General features: G+C 44.8%; 1 protein-coding gene across 1 annotated transcript in view; it reads left to right on the top strand.

Moving 5' to 3' along the window:
- The window catches only part of TUBGCP3 (tubulin gamma complex component 3), an 89991-nt gene extending 80749 nt beyond the window's left edge, over positions 1-9242 (top strand). Inside the window, exons 20-22 of the mRNA XM_037042042.1 lie at positions 24-164; positions 5607-5723; positions 8128-9242. Of these exons, the coding sequence (XP_036897937.1) occupies positions 24-164; positions 5607-5723; positions 8128-8286 (417 nt within the window). The 3' untranslated portion in view covers positions 8287-9242. The remainder of the gene's footprint in view (positions 1-23; positions 165-5606; positions 5724-8127) is intronic.
- The last annotated feature ends 11347 nt before the right edge of the window (positions 9243-20589 follow it).

Below are 20589 nucleotides of genomic sequence, written 5' to 3'. Positions count from 1 at the left end.
AAAAAAATGTCTTGTTTCTTTAGACACTTTTGAACCAACTTCGAGCCGTGTTTGATCAGATCATTGAACTTCAGAATACTCAGGATGCAATCTACAGAGCTGCCCTGGAAGAGCTGCAGAGGCGATTACAGTTTGAAGAGAGAAAGAAGCAGCGTGAGACCGAGGTACGGTTCTTAGACTAGTGGATTTATCAATTTAAATAACGAATGTATTGCCATTATAATCACAAACGCAACAAATAATTTTCATGCTGAAATGAATGTTCTGAAAGCAAGACCGTGCGCACATCCACACTTGGAGTCCGAGGAATTGCTGTTTTAAAGGAGGTGGTCACCCTCACTGCCGTCGTGTTTAACAACAGACAACATGTGTGAGAATCAGACACCTCTTGCCGCTTTTCATCAGTGTTGAGGTGCTGGTGTTTGTACTCGTACGTGGTGGTGCCCTCAGAGTATGGCCCCGACTCTGCATCGCGTATTATTTGAAACTGGTGGAGACATATACATATATAAATTGAATTTTTGCACGATGGCTATTTTTAGTGACCTTACTAAAGTATTTTATGTCCTCCATGACCTTGAATTATGAAGAATTATTGAGCAGGTTTAGCTCTTTATGAGATTTCTTGTATTTGATGTAGTTTGTATAATCTTTTACTTTTTCAAGATGCTTATTCTTGGGATGCTGACATTTTTTTACAGTTAATACATTTTGATTAGTTTTATTTTTGAGTCTTTTTTGCTTTAAAATTAGTCATAGAGGGTCATATTTAGCTTAAAAGATTTATAATTTGGGGCTCAAGCTGTTTCTCCTGGGTGTTTTAGAAACGGGAGTGCTTGCCTCATCCGTGGTGCAGACAGTGGTGGCTTGTGACTAGGAACTGACGGAGTCTGCGTGCGCAGGGAGGCCCGCCCAGCGGCCAGGCAGACTGAGGTTCAACCAGCTCTAACTCGCTGGCTCTGGCTCGCTGCCTTCTGGTGACTTGACTTCTCTAAGACGTAGTTCCATTTTTGTAAAACAGGAGTGAGTTACTAACTTACACATGGTAATATATGTCAATTATTTAGCATTTAGTCAGTGTTTGGTAAATGCTAGCCACTGCTGATTTTTAAAACTGCCCCATGCTCCAGAGAATTGACCCTTTCGGAGAATTACTAAACTGTATGAATCTACAAAAATCAGTGCTTAGGATTTTTGCACTTTGATAATAGCATAGTGGGAGCTGTGTGGGAGCTCCCAGTTGTGTGGGAGCTGGCGATTCTTTCTCAAGATTGTTAACCATCAGTGCCGGAGCTGAACAAGGTCTATAATAAGTCGGGTTTATTCAGGGTGTTTGATTCAGGATATGCTTAGGGATACCGTAGGACATCTAAAAGCTGAAACTATCTGAGAAATTATTTTAACCTAGGCAAAATGATTTATGAAGCAATCATTTAGACTTAAGGTTCACCGAAGTTTTAAAGAGTTTATGCAAAAAGACTCACAAAAAGATCTCAGAATTCTGAGATTGCTGAGAGTAATTAATCCTGAGTCTGATGGAAGTTGGTTCTGCTTGCTTTTCTCTCTACATTTTGCCTTTTTTTTGTCCCTCATGCTGCTATTGGGCAAAAAGTTTCCCTAAGTATCTATTTTTCTTTTCAGAACTTCTACATTTATAATGACATTTTAAATTTAAATTTTGAATTAAAGGGCTTTCTTTTTTAATATCTTAAACGTTGGAACTCTTGGTTTCTAGCAGCATACCCAGTTACTTGCAGTCCGACAACACTCACACAACACACAGAACACGACTGTACACACAGCTCCCCCAGGACTGGAACCCGGGTCCCACAGCTAACAGTGGGGCCGGCGCCAGCGCGGGCCCTGAGCAGCGTGCCCAGTAGGTACAGACTCCATGCCGTGATGCTCCCATAAGGTTATGCCACCAACTCAAAGCACAGTTAGACTAATTGGTTTTATTTTTTCTTTTAATTTTTAGGGATAGCCTTTATTTATAAAACAAAATTGTATTGAATTGTGTGGAATAGTTACCTGGTTACAAAGTCAGATGTGCAGAACAGAGCATTTAGACAAGTCTGGTTTTGTCACTCTCGGCCAGGAACATGGGTGTGAGAGCCCAGACAGTATCCCCAAGCAGTGAGTTACCAAAGGATAGGACTTTACAGACAGGTTTCCATTCATTCCGAGAATACAAAGCTCCGTTATCATTCTAATAAGTATATTGTAATTCACCACATTTACAAACTGAAGGGGAAAAATTGTGATCATTTGAATGGATGGAGAAAATCATATAATACCAAGTGAGATTTGATAAAAAGTTTGTCCGAAAACCCTACAGCAGAGCTTAACGGTCCAGTATGAGTCATGCCTCCCTGGGTGCGGAACGAGGCCTGGTGCTGCCCCTGTTCTCGTCAGCGTGGCACTGGCAGTCGGCCAGGGTCAGACACCAAGAAGGAGAAACACAAAACGAAGGGGAGAAAGCTGCCTTTTTCTTTTGGCAAAAGTCATGGTTGTAGATACAGAAAAATACAGAATAGTATTTAGGTAAATTACTAGAATTCATGTCAATTTATCAGTGTAGCAGGAACAAGTCAATATGCAAAAATAATTGTATATCTTCCTGTCAGCAACAAACAGTAAAAATGTAAAAGAAATGCCATTAATTGAACATTAAAATGTAATAAAATACGTGCAAGTCCTCTGTACAGAGAACTACAAAACGGGGTTTGGCAGTCTAAGGTTTGCAGGCCAGATTTGGTCTCCCATCTGTTTCTGCCAGTAGTTTTATTGGGACATAAAATATGTCACAGCCATGCCCTCCCGTTTACATGTTGCCTGTGGTTGCTTTTGTGCTGTGGCCATAGAGTTGAGTAATTGCAACAAAGGCCATACGGCCCCCAAACCCTACAGTGTTCGCTCTCTGGCCCTTTACAAGGAAAGTTTGCAGACCACTGCATCACCGAGTGATATTACAAACACTTGAGATAATAGACGAATGTATCAAGTTCATGGATTGGAGAATTGATACATAGATTTAGTGTAATCCCAGTTCTAATCAATCATTTATTTATTTATTAGTAGAAGATGACAAACTAATTCTAATACTTATGTGGAAATACATACCATAGTAAAGATAATATTAAACAAGGACAAAATTAGAAGATTGATAATTGAGTACCCCTGCATACTCGGGACGTAAAATGCAGTAGCCAGTGATGTTGGCTCAAGGAAGGACAAGTCAGTGGGACGGAGGAGTGTCCAGAAACAGCCCCACCCAAGTAGGGGTCATTAATTCTCTACAGAGATGGCGCTGAGAACAGAGGGGCCTGCATCGGCAGTGAACAGTGTTAGGTAAGTATGTCCTGACGCTGCCTCACACTCACACTCACACTCACACTCACACTCACACACACACATTCACACACAACCACTAGGAGGTGGGTTGTAAATCTAAACATGAAAGGTAAAATGCTAAATAAAGCTTTCATAAGGTAACACAGAGAGTAACTGTAAAAGAAATGAAAGATTAGTCATTATGCTACAATTAGTTATGTCTTTTAGAGGCTGCTTAGGAATATGAAAAAGTAAGCCTTTAGAATGTGAGAAGATATTTATATAAACATGACAGCTTTTTCAGATATATAAAGAGCTTCTATAAATCAATACTATAACCCCATTGAAAATAGGCCTTAAATGTGTATAAAGGCACTCACTCTCATTAACTTCAGGTATGTGAAGGTGTCAAACCCCAGTAACATACGTTATACCAGCAGCAGAGTGACCGAAATGTTTAAAGTAGACAACAGTGAGTGTGGGTGCAGATGTGGAAAACAGAACTGCCACAGCCTGCCGTGGAGGTCGGTTTGTGGAGCCACCTTGGAATTCTGCTCGGCCTTTGACTAAAGCCGAATTTAGGGACACTCTTTCCCAGTGTGTTCACTCTTAGCATACAGTCATCAGGAATCATCCTCAGATACCCCAGGCCTCCTTCCTCATAGCTACAGGGTGGGCAAAAATACAGTTACAGTTGTCGGGGGTGGGGGGAATAATACAATAATAAAAAACAGTAATGCAAGACTAAACTCTGCCTTGTGTACTGACAACTGGAAACCTGCTTTTGCCCACCCCCGAACACTGCCTCCCGGAGGAGGGCGGCAGCAATGGGCAGGGCTGCGGCAGGCTCTCTGGGATGCTGGTCGAGGTCTGGCTCCGTCTGGATGGGGTTCCTGGGTGGATTCGTTTCATGACAGTTGGTCATGCTGTCCACTTAGGATTCTTATACTTTTTAATATGCATTATACAGAGTAGAATAGTATATTTTAAAACTTTGTTTGCTCTGGCCGGGTAGCTGGGTTGGTTAGAGTGTTATCCTGATAAGCCAAGGTTGAGGGTTCCATCCTTGGGCTGGGCGCATGCAGGAAGCAACCAATGAATGCATAAATAAGTGGAGCAGCAATTTGATCTCTTGCTCTCTCTTTCTCTCCCCACAAATTAGTAAATTGAAAATTGTTTAAAAAATAAAAGACAAAAGCTGATAGGGGGGAAAGAGATAAGAGGTAATATGTTTTGTAATTTCATCATTTTTTAAAGCCCAGTGTCCAAAGATAAATTTAGTCATTTTCTCAGGTTTCCAAAACTGACCCCAGGAGAGAAAACAAATTTAAACAGGACAACTACTAAACCAGAAGTACAGTCTCTGTGCCACCTGAAGTGTACGGGGCCGGGCAGTGCTGAGAAACCCTGCCAGCCCTGTCAGCAGTGATGGCCTCTAGTGCCTCAGAATTGTTCTAGGCGCAAGAAAGGGAAGTCTCCAAATTCTGGTTGTGAAGTTGACACCAAACAGAAAAGAGATCAAATCTGGATCATAAACGTCAATGGAAAAAATCTTACATGAAATATTGGTGGAAAATATTTAATAGAGTATTAAAAGAATAATTCACCAAGACTGGGTTGATTTCAGGAATGCCAGCATTCAAGAAATCTGTTAATGTAATTCGCTTTGTCAGTCGATGAAAAGGCTCCTTTGATAGTTTCTGTGCTGCCTGAAGCAGTATTTAGTCAAATTCACCATTGATTCTGAGAATAAGCTTTTAAAAATAAAGTAGGTGGAAGTATCTCCAGTACAAAAAAAAATACACCACGCTTAGGGGAAATGGTAAAAGGCATTCCCATTAAAGTCAAGAGTTAATTCAGAGTTTGAGGGGTGCCAGCCTTGGACCCAGCTGGCCCCGCTATTATGTACACTGTGTGTATTAAAAGCATCTGCAAGATGATGGAAAGACACAAGGCTGTTTGTTACAGCAGCGTTAGTAATAGCAAAAGACTTTTTGTGACAAATTCTCTAAATGGTTACATGTTATAAAGTATAATTCTGTAGTTATTAAAAACAATTGGGGAGGTTCTGTGTTTACTCATGTGTATTGATGTATTTCCAGGGTACATTATTAATTGGGGAAAAGTATGCTAGAGAACAATTTGGCTTCAGAAAGCTCTTAACAGTACAGAGAGGGATGGACAAAGCACGCATCTCCGCACTCCCAGCATTTCTTCTCGGTCCCGCTCTTCCATCCCAATTTTAATTTTGCTTGGTGCTTCTGACTCTTCAGGGCCAGTGGGGGGTGACAGCAGCGGAGGAAGAGGAGGAGAACAAGAGGATTCAAGAATTTCAAGAATCTATACCAAAAATGTGTTCCCAGCTGCGAATATTGACGCATTTCTACCAGGTACATATCAGAGTAACAAAATGCTGTCCAGATCACATTGCTCAGTTTTTGTAATTGGCAGTTGGTCAAAATGATTAAAAAGAAGTTACTTCAATAACGTAGGTGTGGGTAGCACTCACCGTAGTTCCAGATTGCTTGCCCTTCCCAGAGAGTAGGTCTTAGTGCCCCATAGTGCAGCCAGGTCTGTGGTGCCTGGGATGGTTCCAGTGTCGTCGGGGATTTGGGGGGCGGTGCAGGCAGCTCTGGGAGGACCACTGTACATCTCTGCAGCTCAGGCTTTGTCAGGACCATAAATCCAAGAAGTTGCTTGTGTGTGAAGCTGAGTTGCCAAGGCAGCCAGGGGGCGAATGAAGCTCGGGGAGGACGAGTATGAAGTTGCTGCTGAGAGAAGCTGATGGCGGAGTCCCTGTGGGCTGCTCTTTGTTTCTGTGTTTGGGGTCTGGTTTCTGGTTCGACCTCTTGGTCAATGAGATCTTCATGCTGAAAATACAGATGAGAAGATTTTCATGAAGAATTTTTCCATTCCATTGCCAATAATTAATTGGAAGGACAAATCAAACTTTTAAAAATTATGTTTTTGCATGTTATTATCCTGTGGTTCAAAATTTAAAATGAAACATCACCACACTCTACCATGGGCATATAGTTTGCTTCCTGGGATCCTTGCAGTTTTTTAATTATATGTTTTTCCTGAGTGTCTCTAAGGGGGAAATTCGTACCGTTAGCAAGTGGTCTTACTCTGACATTGACCTACTATTGCGTTTTTGTTGAAAACATGTTTCATAAATGGTGGTAATGACTATGTTATGTTCTGTCAGAAATACTTTTATTGGATTGTTTTAATAATAAAATGCCTCTTGACTCTATGTTGTACATACAATATGTATTTATATTTCCTATACATGGACGCCAAATAATTAGTTCCACTCTGTCATCTAAGATCGTTGTACAACTGCAGAGGAGTGATATGGAGCTTAAAACTGTGTCCTGTGTTCGTTTCTAAAGGGGACATTGATGGTTTCACATTTTCCTGATGGACAGTACATTTTTAACAAAGTAACCTTAATCAGCACGGTTCTGGTTTTACCTCTGTTACAGTCCTAATCTCCTCTGTAAATCATTACCACTCAGATTTCTTTTCTCTCCGTTGGTGTTTGCAATGGCAGAGCGTTAGCAGCCAGCCGTCACGGACTGCTTACGAATGGACAGCCCCATGGAAGGAGGTGTTCCTCAGATTTCCGTGTAGTGAGCTTCTCACACGTCATGTTTCATCACTTACCAAGAAGTCACTGTATATATTTTTAAGTAACTATTTTCAGTTATAATTGACATACAGTGTCATGTTAGTTTCAGACATACAGCACAGTGATTAGACATTTATAATTTTTACAATGCAATTCCTTAAGGAACTCTCTTACAAGTCTTCTGTCACCTAGAAAGACAAAGTGATATGCACACACGTACGCGCTATATGCTTGCTCGAGTGCGCAGTCACGCTGCGTGTGTCTGCACGCATACCAGCTCCCCAGAAACCCCTCCAGAAGCAGGGAGAGGGAAGTGGCAGCTGCCAGAGCTTGCAAAGGATTGACACGTATGGTGGTGTTTCGGTAACTTTCTCTGTTCAGATAAGAACTTTCCCAAACCCGAAAGTGTGGAGAGGAACAGCACTTCCTCGGAGGAGATGAATGAATGCCTGCCAGCTGTGCCCTGCAGGCTGTGTGGCACCTGACGGGGGCGGGGTTTGTACCTACTGAGGACCTCCTCCAGCCCTGAGGTGGGCAGTCAGTGGTTTTGTCACATGGAAGTCTAAGTAAACTCTGACACACACTGTTACCTTTATGAAGCCCCCTCTCCTTACTTTGCGGTAAGGAGGGGACAGGCACACTCCGCCCCGCCCTGTAGGACGGCGACTGCGAACGGCATGGGGACCTTAAGAAATAGGGTGTAGCACACATATCCATTTTACATGTTTTCAATTTATTTCCCCATCAGGGCTTTGTGATTAAATCCTCTTTTATAACTCATATGAAAGGTGAAAAGTGTAACACTGAAGTTTTACGATTAAAAGAATAGGATGTTTAACATCAGTTGCTTTGCTATTTTGACTATTCTTATAGAACTCAGGGCAAAATGGAAACATCTATTGATTAGCTCTTTTAGGTAAAATTTATTGGCTGCCAATTTGTATTTGTGAAAATGGGCATCTCTTCCGTATGCGGGTTCCATTAATCAGTTGGGAGTGAACTCGGGGTCCCCAGAGAGGTTCTCCTCACCCAGGACACTGCCATCGTGGGCGTCGTTTGGAAGGAGATAATAACTCTAAATGGGATTAAAATGGGGGACACACATTTTGTGAATCGGTCTTTTTTGCAATGACTATTTTATTATTTCTGTTTCTTCTTAGGGGATTGTGCAGCAGTTTTTGGTGTTGCTGACGACCAGTTCGGATGAAAGTCTCCAGTTCCTTAGCTTTCGGTTGGACTTTAACGAGCACTATAAAGCCAGAGAGCCACGACTCCGCGTGTCCCTGGGCGCCAGAGGGCGGCGCAGTTCCCACACCTGAACTGCCCTCTACCCTCTCAGGGATCTGCAGATGCTGTTAATTGCATTGTTTGACATTCACATTTAAATTCTCCAGGCAACTGGCATGCTGCGGGTATCACCATTCCTGCCCACAAATACTTCAGTGTTTCAATGGCATGGCGTGTGGTGGAAACAAAGTCATCTTTTTATACATTGGAGTTGAAAATATTTGTAATGGCACTAAATTAAATAGGCTGGTTTGCACTATTCACATTGATTTTTTAAAGTCTTCGTATTTAAAAGATACCACACTTTGTTGAGGCTTCTTAAGCTCTCCATGATATAATTTATATTTGTCACTTTAAAAAAATCAGTTTCTTTTAGAGAAAATTAGGGCAATGGATACTCATCAGTTAAGATGGTAATGTCATTGGTATTTTTTTAACATCCTCATTAGAGGTAATTTTTGTTAATATAATCAAATCTAAACAAAATGTCTCTACTAAGAAAATAAATAGAGCATTTTATTTTGTTTCTTAGTGTTGTAAAAATTAACCTCTATAAAAACCTTTATATCTTAGTGCATTTACACATTTATTCTTCTTTTCTCTTCAGAGTTCACATTTGTATATTTAGTTTACTCTTTCAGATAACTGCTAAAATAGTATAGAACAAAGTAAGAGTGATGTGGAACAAAAACATCCTTAAACTTAGATTTTTTGAAACCATCGGCTGAAGCAGTGTGTAAATATGGATGACTAGAAAGTTAATGAAGTACTTTATTTTCAAAATTCCGATAAGCATTGGGAAGAAATTCACTTGAATAATGAAGATTTCCTTTTTCCTTGCCTATTTTTTCATTGTAAATATTTATATACTGCTGACCAGATGTTGGAGGAAAATGTTTTTGTAAAAATATCATATCGAGTCACATAAATCTGCCTTTATTCTGTCGCTTAAGTGAAAACTTAACAAATTAAAAGCAATTATCTTTCACATGTATTGGTTCTTTCTTGCTCGGTCCGTGGAGACACAGTCCCCGTGCCAGAATCAAGGGGGCAGGGCCAGCAGAGCTGGATTTAATGCGCTTCCGTATATGCATTACTTCGTCAGCGAAGCCCAGAAATGTGACCATGTGTAACTGTCACTGTAGAGCTGATGGGGACACCACCACTCAGTGTTCACATGTGGCAGGTGGCCTTTCATCTCTCTGGTTCTCTACCTGCAGATCTGACAAACCACAGGTCAGAGGTATCAATAATTTAGAAAAGTTACATTGTTGCGGACATGTGATTAGGCCCACGTGGTTGTGTACTGAATATGTACAGACGTTCTTTTTTATCTTTATTCCCTACATAATGCAGTATAATTACTTACATAACATTTACCTGTCATTAGGTATTATTATAAGTGATCTAGAGGCAATTTAAAGTGCACAGGAGGATGTGCATAGGTTGTATGCAAATACTGTGCTCTGTTACATAAGCGATGTGAGCACCCTTGGATGTGGGTGTGGAAGGGGGGTTCCGGAACCAATGCCCCACAGGTGCCTGGGGATGACTGTGCTCTTAGTTACTTGATGTCCACATCGGATTTCTTTGGAGTCCTGGCTATGCAAAAAGGAGTCTGTGCTGAAGGTCAAAACTTCTTAGGATATGCATTTATTTCAGCATAAAAATTTATAACATCAGAACTTTGAAGCAGGGTTCTCTATGCAGACCTTCCCAGAAATGATGGTGTACTATGTATCTCCAAGCGAAATTTCCCAAAGTGTTTTGTATTTTGGAGCCTGCTTCTATTTTATTTGAAGCTTTCACCAGAGATTAAGCCTCAGTAGAAACCACTCCAGAAAATTCTACTTTGGGGACTAAAACTCCATCTGAACTTAGGAGCCATCGGGTGATTAGGCCAGATTTGTGGGTTATGGAGGAACTTCTGAGCAGGGGGCCCCTGCGTGGAGCTGGGACAGTCCTGGCAGGGGCAGGATGCAGGTCTCACTCAGAGCAGAGCCCGGGGGTTTAGAAGACATTGCTGTGCACCACAGCGGATCAGGGCAGTGCAGGGGTGGGGGTTAAATGAGGCCTTGGAAGGACTCATTTCAGACCCACTGGAAAAGTCATGAAGAGACAGGCAGGCCTGTCACAGAGCAGGGTCCTATCAACCAGGGTCAGCAAAGTCTTTATGAGTGGGGGGGCCCCACAGTGGTGGTTGAGATGGGCGGGCTGAATCAGCTCTGGAGGCAGATGCCCCTGCCCTTGCCCTGGGAGGGTCACTTCTTCACCCAGAGAATGCTACTCTAACATTTCAGGGCTGTGAAGATGAGAGAGAATGTTTGCATAGGGTCTGGCTCATAGTAAGTTCTCAGTAAATGGCACTCTTATGTTCCGGTAGAGTGGAGTCTCTTGTCCTGGGCAGCACAGAGTAGCTGTACCCTAGCTCTCATGTCGAGGATGCCTCCTATGCCCAGGAAGTTCGGTTCCCATGGCTGAAAGCACAGATATCCTCAGGTGGGAAACACATCACTCATGTCCCGTTAGGATAATAGGCTTGACTGAAGAGGGGAAAGGCCTGCCTTTCCTCCGTGCATGTGTCACCAGCAGAGTTCATGGCTTTGTGATTTCTCTAATCCTGTGGAGAATGTGTCCTCCAGACGTGAATGTATAGACAGGAGGGTGCGTACAACCAACTTATTAGCCATTTATTAGGGAAAGAGCACTTGCACTGAATAGCCACAGTCCTACTGGGGCTGAAGCCCTGGGCTTCCCCTCACGGTCGCCTCTGGCTCCTTTGGTTGCACTGCCCGCCACCCCCAGCAGGAGGCGTAGTTTAGCGCTGTAGTGGTCCCAGCACCAGATGCTCACTCACCAGGCACTTCCTGGTGCCTTTAGGCACAGCCACCTTACCTTTTCCCTGCACAGCCACCCGGAGGGTGTTTCTGGGCCTGTGTAATTTGGGGACACCCAGGTTCAGGAGGTGAAGTGGTCTGAGGTCACCGAGCCCAGTGAGAGCAGGCCACTAGGTCCTAAAGCCTGTTTGGCCCCACCCCAGGCATTAGAGCTGGCCCCAGCCAGGCTGTGACCTGCTGAGGTGCCCAACGGGACAAGCCGGGCTAAGATCCAGCCCAGCTGCTCCCACCACGCTGGCTGCTGCTTGGAGGAGGTGTCAGGAGGTACTGCCACTCATTTCCTTCTGTTTTGCTGGGGAGGGAGTTGAGGCCTCAACATCCTGGGCCTCGACCCTGCTCAGAACATACCTCTAAGCTCAGTGAGGGAGATGCCAGGTCGCTGCTGGGCTCTAGGGGGGGAGCGGGGGAGGAGAGAAGCACCAATTACACACAGATCTCTCTGCACTGAGAATATACCTCAGCTTTCCAGAAAATTGAGTCAAATGGGATGGAAATTTGGCTAAGTGATTATGGATATTGTTCTGTGGACGTGTTGCCAGGTGTCTCTTCAAGAAGAGAAATAAATTTGTATTTCTCTGCCTTTATTATGGGTTTAAGGTTTTAATAAAAATGCAGCCAGGGAATATCACATAGCAACTTGCCTGGAGCAGAGATTCATGTTGCTGACAAAAGCTTCAGACTCTTGTCTCATGTTAGTTTGCGGGCTTCCATTGGTAATCTAACCCTGTCACCCTGAGGGACACTGCAGAGCCGACAGCCTGCATTTGTCCCCACCACGGATGAAGGCCCAGCGCCCCCCACCCCCTGCCCCCCTCGTTTGAAGTTCAGCTCAGAACTTGTATTATTTTTCAACTGAAAAAGCAAAATGGAACACACGTTTTATTAATATTTAACACATAGAGGGATGCTGGTGACATGACACAGCCTGTAGGCAGGAAGGACACTGTCCAGAGTCGTCCTGAGAGGAAAGATGTGGGTGGGTGGGGGAGGAGCGGGTCCGTGAGGGGCAGGGGCTGCTGGAGGACCTGCTTTCGTTTTTTGAGGAATATGTTTGCTAAGTAAGGGTATCGAGGTTGACACTTCCATCACTTTGAACACCGTGTTTCATGATCTTCTGGCCTCCTTTATTTCAGACAAGAAATCGTGGTGGTTTGTGTCTTTGTTCTCCTGTCTGTACTATGTTTTTTCCTTTCTGGCTGTTTTCCAGATTTGCTCTTTATCCCTGATGTTCAGCAGTTCGACCAGGATGTGCCTTGGAGGGGGTTTTTCCTACTTGGGTTCACCAAGCTTCTTGGATTTTCATTGTCTATTAATTTTGTCAGTATTCTTGCTTGTTATTTTCTCAGCCTTTTTTATTCCCCAGTTTCTCCCTCTGCTCCCTCTGGATCCCAATTACATGTATGTTGAACTGTTACCACTTACCCCCAAATCTTAGAAGCTCTAGTCTCTTTCTTCTCCCACTATTTTTTCCTTATGTTTCCATTAGGATGATTTTTTTTCACGTGCCTTCAAGTTCACTGATTGCTACATTGCTCTCAGTCTGCAAATAAGCCCAGAAAGAGGGTTCTTCCCTGATATCATATTTTTAATTTCTAGCATTTCCATTTGGTTCTGTTCATGGATGATATTCACCCATTTTTCTAGGGTTTCAAACATATTTGTCATAGTTAAGGTTTCTCTCTGAAGTTCCAATGTCTGAGTCATTTTCAGGTTTGGTTCTGTTGACTCTTTGTTCTTGGTGGGGCACATTTTCTGCTCTTTTCAGTGTTTTGTACATTCGATTTTACCAAGTTTGCAGATCTTTTTGGTGAGGAGAAATGACCCTCAGTCTGCTGCCAAGCAAATATTTTCAACAATATTTATACATTCAACCCTTTGCATGGTAAAACCTCACTAATAATTTTTTAAATTTATTTTTTTATTCACTAATGACATTTTGATGACTGAGGAAGCAGCTACCTTTCCAAAGAAATTTGTCCAAAGAGAAAACATTTGAAAATGAATGTTTAGAAATGTTATTTTCTTAGTATGTGGTTTTGTTGCTAAGCACTGTGTATGTCTTTTTAATTTTTTTTAAAAGAAGTTTGACTTAAACACTGAAAAAAAACCCTGGAAACATCATTTTAAAGCTTGTTTCAAAATACTCCAAGCAAAGGTTTTCATTTGGTTGGATCCATTTGTTAAAATTCTTAAAATTCAACCCATTCTAAGGCGTCTGCAGGAACTACAGCCGACTGCTGTGTGCACGGAAACGTGCCGCCCCATTCGCACGGACACCCTGTGGGGCTGGCCCCGGGGGCAGGGGGGTGGGGAGGGTGTGGGGAGCAGCAGGCAGCGGGGATCAGAAGTCTGGCCAGGGATGCACTGTGCCACTTGGGTCCCCGGGTCCTCATGAGGAGTCTTCCTTCAGGCATGACAGTACAGAAGATCCAGTGTCAGAATCAACTGAATTTAAACGTCATGTCAGATGGTGTACTGCAAGGTGCTAACCCCAGCGTTTCATAAATACAGAAGTCTATTTAAACATAGTACTTCCTCATATCATAATTACTTATGCCATGCATTAGTAAAAGCAAAGGTGTTAACTGATAAATTTAAAATCATTAAAGATTTTAAATTTCATTGCATATTCCTCTAAAAGTTCTGTTTTCTATATTTTGTTATATAATATGCATAATATACTAGTCCTTCATGTGTACAATTTGTATAAATAGCTACATACTGTGAGGGTTGATTCATGCTTGAAGTTTTAAATCCTGGTTCTTGTTAGGAAGTCGGAGATCACTATTTTAGATCAGTCCTCAGGGCACCATCAAGAAGGCTGGTGTAGTCAGGGTTTGGAGAGATACAGTGGCTATTTCTTAGTAACAAAATGCCAAAGGTAGCACAAGATTCATTTCCTTAATTAAAAAAAAAATCCTGGTTTTCCCCATGGTGAAATTTAGTTCCTTTGCATATTAGAAATCCCTCAGGTGGAGGAAAAAGGAGAGGAGAGGCAGGGAGGACACGTTTGTCCTATCACTGCCAGAAAACCTGGAAGTTGGAGAGGTGTGGCTGTGGACGCATCTCCCCAAGGCCACTGTGGCTCCGTCCACAGCCACACCTCTCCAACTTCCCACGTTCTGTGCACTGCCTGCCTGCAGCCTTCGTTCTCCTGGTGCTCCTGGCCCAGTGCAGGCTGCTGCGTCCCTAGTTCTGCAGATTCCAGCCGAGGGGTCTTTCTCTTAGTGCAGGGGTTGGGATAGGGTGCAGGAGTGACTAGCTCAGGGTACTGATTTCTGTCCTCCACATGCAAGAAGAGATTGCCTCTATTGACTTTTGTATCATTTTATTTCTGGGATTCAAGACCATAGGACAGACAGCAAAATGTCTTGGTCACCAGGGCACTGTGCTCTGGGGCTGGGTGGACTTTGCTGCCTGGGCTGGTGTCTGGGTCCACATGACAAGCAGAAGGTCACAGCTGAAGGCTCTGCTGACTGGCTCTGGGGGCCCTCTGAGTGGTACCCAGAGCTCTACTCACCTCGGCAGGACCCAGTGACAGTCACTAGCACAAACTGGGTCCCAATGGCACAGACACACGCTCACACTAATGTTCCCTCCCCAAGGGACCATTTCTGTTTGTCTTGGTTCTATAACAATTTAAAGATTAGGTCACAGGATAAGGCAAGTTTAGCCTGCAAGTTCAGTTCCCCATAGCCTGGCGCTTTGCTTCACCATTCGGGAGGGAGGCCGATTTGGGCACGTGCTGCCAGTCACATCGGGACTCCCCTGACCCCTGTCATCCCTGCCATCTCTCCTGCCCCAGGTCCCCAGCAACATCAGGGGCCACTCGACCTGGATGTGCTGTGTCAACTGGGATCTCACAAATGACATTATAAATCATCAGTCCAGGAGCTAATATATATTTTAATAATAACCTGCAAATATTTTTATTAACTTCCTCTGAAGAAGGAAGAAAAACCTTGCCTCAGTACCAAGCGAAAATATAGCTCCTGGCCTTGCCCAAGCCAATGTGTTATCTACCGACCATGCCATTGGCTTGCCTGCTTTATCTGCATGTCCTTGCTCAATATTTCATGTCACTCTGTGGCCTTTTGTGCCAGGATCCAGGCAGCTGCGAAATATCCATTCATTATGTTCCCAGAAACTCATTGTTGATGTTGTTACTACTCTGCAGTTTATAAACGTTGAAAATCAGAGACACATTAGTTAACTGACCTGCTCGTGAACAGCCACCCGGCCAAGAGGGGAGGTCAGCACTAAGCTGTGGGGTCACTGGCTCCTGCTCTTTCTTGCTGCTGTGGGCTCATCACTGGGGGCCTCTGTGTGCTTGTCTTCGACAGCCACGGGCTGGACTTGCTGAGAAGCAAGCTGAGACAGGAGTGCCAACATCACACTGAGGGGTGAGGCCCAAAGAGGACCGGGCGGGTACATGCTGGCCGAGGAGCAGCCTCCTGATGCTCTGGCCAACCCTGCTCGTGGGTGAGGCCAGCATCAGGCAGAAAGGGCCAGGCCCTGTGCCATAACCTTGCTCAGTCATGACATGTCATCCCAGTGGCTGAGGCCCATATGAAGGCACTGAGAGCTGGCTGCTGTTCCTGGAGGGGTCTGAGCTGGGCTCTCCTGTGGCCTGTGGGTCATGGCTGTTTCGGGGTGCACCACTTAATACAGTGCAAGGAACACCTGTCTTCCTGAGAGGAGTTGATGGCGGGCAGTGGGATGAACCAGCCCTCTAAGAGCAGGTGGGCCCAGTGCCCCACTGATCCTTGTCTCTACCCTGCAGCATTCTTTCTAAATCCTCAATCTCAGCATCACCTTTGCTGGGTTTGGCGGCTTACCTGGTGGTGTGACCCAAACCCACATTCCTGAGGGGCTGAGGCCCAGCTAACCACACGCTTCTCCGGTTGCTGCACCTTCCATTCCAACCGCGCCAGGGGCCGTTGGATCCCACATGCTCCCCCCACAGCCCGGTGTCTCCTTCTGTCCAGGCTGGTTCTTCTGGAGGATGGCAGTGTCTCCTCTTGTCTGCTTCTCCCTGGACACCAAGAGCTCAAAGAGGCAGCTGCGGCTTGCAGTCCAACGTTGCACGTGGGACAGGATCAAACTGATATCACCTAGCAAGGATGTGCTAAGTGATGGGAATCTGCGTGTCTTTTATGTTGGGGACCCCAAAATATGTACCTACATCAAATCCCTGGAGCCTGCCAGTGTTGTCTTACTTGGAAAAAAGGCGTCTGAAGATGTCATTAAGTTCAGGCCCTGAGATGAGATCATTCTGGATAATCAGGGTGGGGCTGGAACCTAACAGTATCCTCCTGAGAGACACACAGATGGAGGAGGTGGAGGCCACGTGAACACAGAGGCAGCGATCGGGGTGGTGCAGCCACAAGCCCAGGAGCCACTGGGAGCTGGAAGAAGCAGGAAGGACCCTCTGCAAGGGCCTCCAGAGGAAGCACACGCTGAGAAACCTCAATTTCAACCTTCTGGGCTCCAGAACAGTGAGAGAATGAATTTCTGTGGTTTTGAACCCTCCACTTTCCGATAACTTACTACGGTAGCCCCAGGACACACATGGGGACACACCATTCTTATCCATTAAAGACTGAGCAAATGCTGAGGGACAGAGAGATGGACTCTACTGAGTATCTTCTATTTGCCACTCCAGACACACTGTCCACCCTTGTCCACCAGCCCTGACCTGGGGACACTAACCTTCTCAATAAGACAATCATGTCAACAGACTCCTGTACCTTCTCTTTCCTACTGAGTGTCTCCCTGTGGGTGGTTGTTCCTCCATCAAGCCCACACCTTTCTCCAGGTGGCCCTCACCTGCATCTGGAACCATCTGGGTCCTGCCCTGGTGGTGAGGAGTCTCTGCCCCTGCTCACTGAAGGGCACCTCTCCGTCCCCATCACTTCCCTACCCAGACTCTGCAGCACCCCCTGTATCACACTCTCAGGTACCCACATTTGACTCTACTTCTTGTTCCCTAATGAGGTTCTGACTGGTTCATCTATCTTGACCACTGAAGATAGATGCTATTAAATGGCACCTAGACTTTTGGACACACTGAATGTAATTCTAGAATAAGTTGCACCTTTTTTTTCTTCCTTTCTTTTATTCCAGGTGGCAAATAAAACCTGGCACAGCATTCACTGATGACTGAACTATGGAATCTTCTGTTGATTTGTCCCGGTCCTGGGGGAAGGCCGGTGTGGAGCTGCAGTTGCTCCATTCACTGCACTACTTCCTTGGTGATTGTCGGGAATCTCTGGTGATGAGGGTCAGTCAGGCAATTCTTCAGAACCACACGAGGCCACAAGCATCTGTGAAGATGCTGGCGGTTCAGTTTGTCTTGCTTTTACAGTCTCTCTGTCTTGCCCTGGTCACATGGCTCAGTTGGTTGAGGCAACGTCCCGAACACCAAAGGGTATCGGGTTTGATCCCCAGTCATGGCACGTACGGGAGGCAATCAATGGACAGTTCTCTCTCTCTCTCTCCCCTTCTCTCTCTAAAAATCAATGAGCATATCCCTGAATGAGGATTAAAAAAATAAAAATAAATAAAGTCTCTTCTGTCACTTTCAGGGTTCACATGCCCCTGGCTCCAGAAGAGAGAGTGTCAAGGTCCGCCCCTCTTGGGAACCTTGTACTGGACACTTCAGAGACAGCAAAGCCACAACCCACTGTGGCATCTAAATCCTGTGTGTCCAAGTCAGAGGTGTTTGTGAGCAGGCAGTGGACACTACAGCTTCCATTGCACATATCTGTCCATCTGTGGACAAGCTGGGCACCATGCGGAGTTGACTCTAGGTTCTAAGGGGTGTGAGGGAAGCTGTCCTTCCACTTCCCCAAGAGTGTGTGTGCCCCTGTGGAGAGCAGAAAGAGTTGTGGTCACAGCCCATGACTTCTGTTGTAAACTTTCTGTGCCATTTGGTGACTGCTCCATGCCTGAGCCCTCACACTGGCCAATGAGATTAGCCACACGAGGCATTAGCGTCCCTGTTTCTTTATGGAGCAGGGTGGGGGCTGGGGCGGGCAGTCTAGGGTGACTAGGGCTATGAGGCCCTGCAGGGGCTCAGGGAGGTGGCTGTTGACCCACCAGTAGAGATGTACTTATAGATATTGTAACAGGGACTGCAGCCCAGCTCCCCCTCCTCAATGGCCACATTCTTCTTGTCCCTCTTAGCTGTATTTCCCTTTCTTCTCTTCGCATCAGGATGCCCACTCAGTCACTCTGCCAGAGGGCCTCCCATCGCTTCTTTCACTAGCGAGTCTCTGAGAAATGCTCCCCTGCCAGCACAGGTGGGGTCCAGCCTGCGGGGTGGCCTTTAGCCTGCCCTTCAGCCTGCCCTTCATCTGCCTTCTCTCTGGGCCATCTGGGCCATTTCTAGGGGTTGCATCAAGCAGCTTTGGGGCTGTGTTGGAATAATTCAGCAACTTGTGGTTGCCCTGCCAGTCCTGCCAGTCCAGACCTTTTGGACTTTCCTGCCCTGTGCAGTGACTCCCCACTTCCCACCTTCCTGCAGCACCAGGATGTGGAGTGGAACCCAGGACGAGATCTCCACTGAGTTCTTTTTTAAAAAATATTTCATTTATTTAATTTAAGAAAGAGGGGAAGGGAAGGAGAAAGAGAGGGAGAGAAACATCAATATGTGATTTCCTCTCATATGTCCCCTACTGGGGACCTGGCCTGCAACCCAGGCATGTGCCCTGACTGGGAATGGAACCAGTGACCCTTTGCTTCACAGGCCTGTGCTCAATCCACTCAGCTATACCAGCCAGGGCCTCCACTGAGTTCTTCAACCTCACACTTGAAGTTTGGGTTGCCCAGGGAGGGTGTGATCTGATGGCTGCTTCTTTTCTTTTTATTTTCACCTCCACCCCAACCCGTGCAGGCTTTGCCTTCACGCAGGGTTTAGGAGGTTTGCTGCAACTCAAGAGTGATATTCTAGCTTGTTTGATGCTATAACTAAAGACACACAGCTGGTTAGGAAATCAAACTTAGTAAATAAATAAACCATTCTCTTTTGGTATTGTCTTTAGGTCTTGTTTCTCATATCTCCCTTCATTCGAGGTTTTATTGTCAACTCTTTGGCTCAACAAAGACAATAAAATCTGCCCTGTTAATGTTGTAATTGAAGTCTCTGCAAACATATTGCCACAGCCATGAAAAAAATGTTTACTGTCTTTCAGCTGAACACACAGTACATTTTTAGTTGAATAACATCCAACTGAAAGGCATAAATCAAGGGTTTAAAAATAGAATGAGGATCACAAAAGCTTAGTATGTCAATAGACTAGTCAAGTATTAAATGACAACAAAGCAGAGATTAGACTGCCTGGTGTTGCTGGTAAAACTCACTTTGACCTCCTTAATATGTTATCGTATTTACATTTATTTCTCATTAAAAACTACAGAAAGTCTTCTGAAGAATGAGTCAGCACTGGGAGGTATACATTAACAAAGAAAGTAAGAGAGTGAAACAGTTAGCATTTTCTTTATTCAAAAGCTAATATCTGCTATTTTGTGTGTGTGTGGAAAGAAACAGAAATACTTATCTGTGTAAGTGTGGCTTCAGGCAGAGTTCAAGGATGGAGACTGGTGGACCCATCTTGGCCAGGGTGGTATACCCTGTCAGTAGAAGCTAAGACATGTGAGGAGAGAGGGGAAAAGTTTGCTCCCCTAAAACACTATGATTAGCTTGTTTACCGAATCAGCATGTATCTGGAGACAGGGTGGAAGTCAGTGAAGAGAGGGTTTAGCCTCTTAGTTGAGGCTAAACACTCAACTAAGAGCAGACATTGAAAACAAGGGCTTGAAGGCCCTTTGAGGTGGACCACCGTTTCCACCCAGAATTGCATTGGTGGAAACCTACCACCTTAAATCAACAAATCAACAAATATCTATTGTTATAACTATAAATGTTCATTTGCAAAATTTCACTTTGCATACAAAAAATCAAAAGCTTGTAGACACTAACTTATCCACAGGTCACAGAACTATCCAAAATGCAAATCCAGGTCCCTGTCCTGGGCTTGTGGGGATACGAGGATCAGTCAGACCAAATCCCAGCCAGGAGGGACTTCAGTTTAATTGCGGAGGTGGGAAGTGTGTGAAATAATCATAATAAGAAGGAGAATACAAGTGGTAACAGCCAAGTGACACCATGTGAAATAGAGATTCAGAGGAGTGAGGTTTGCTAGGTGCTTCAGGGGGCGGAGACTGGATCCGACTGGGTTTCGGAGCGTGAGACTAGTGTGGCTGGAGAGGGGGGCAGGCACAAGTGGTGGTGAGGGAATGTGTGGGGGCTTTTCAACAACAAGGATGACGATGCAGATGGTTTCCAGAGTTTTTAATGCTCTACATTACGACCATATCTTGACTGACAGCAACAGGGTCCGGAATCACAAATGATGGTAGCTCTCATTTGCTGAG

This window comes from Sturnira hondurensis, unplaced genomic scaffold, assembly GCF_014824575.4.
Source record: "Sturnira hondurensis isolate 20B ecotype Veracruz unplaced genomic scaffold, ASM1482457v3 Scaffold0003681, whole genome shotgun sequence".
Classification (NCBI taxonomy): Eukaryota; Metazoa; Chordata; class Mammalia; order Chiroptera; family Phyllostomidae; genus Sturnira; species Sturnira hondurensis.
The sequence above is the reverse complement of the archived record's forward strand: the minus strand, read 5'-3'. Positions and strand labels throughout refer to the sequence as shown.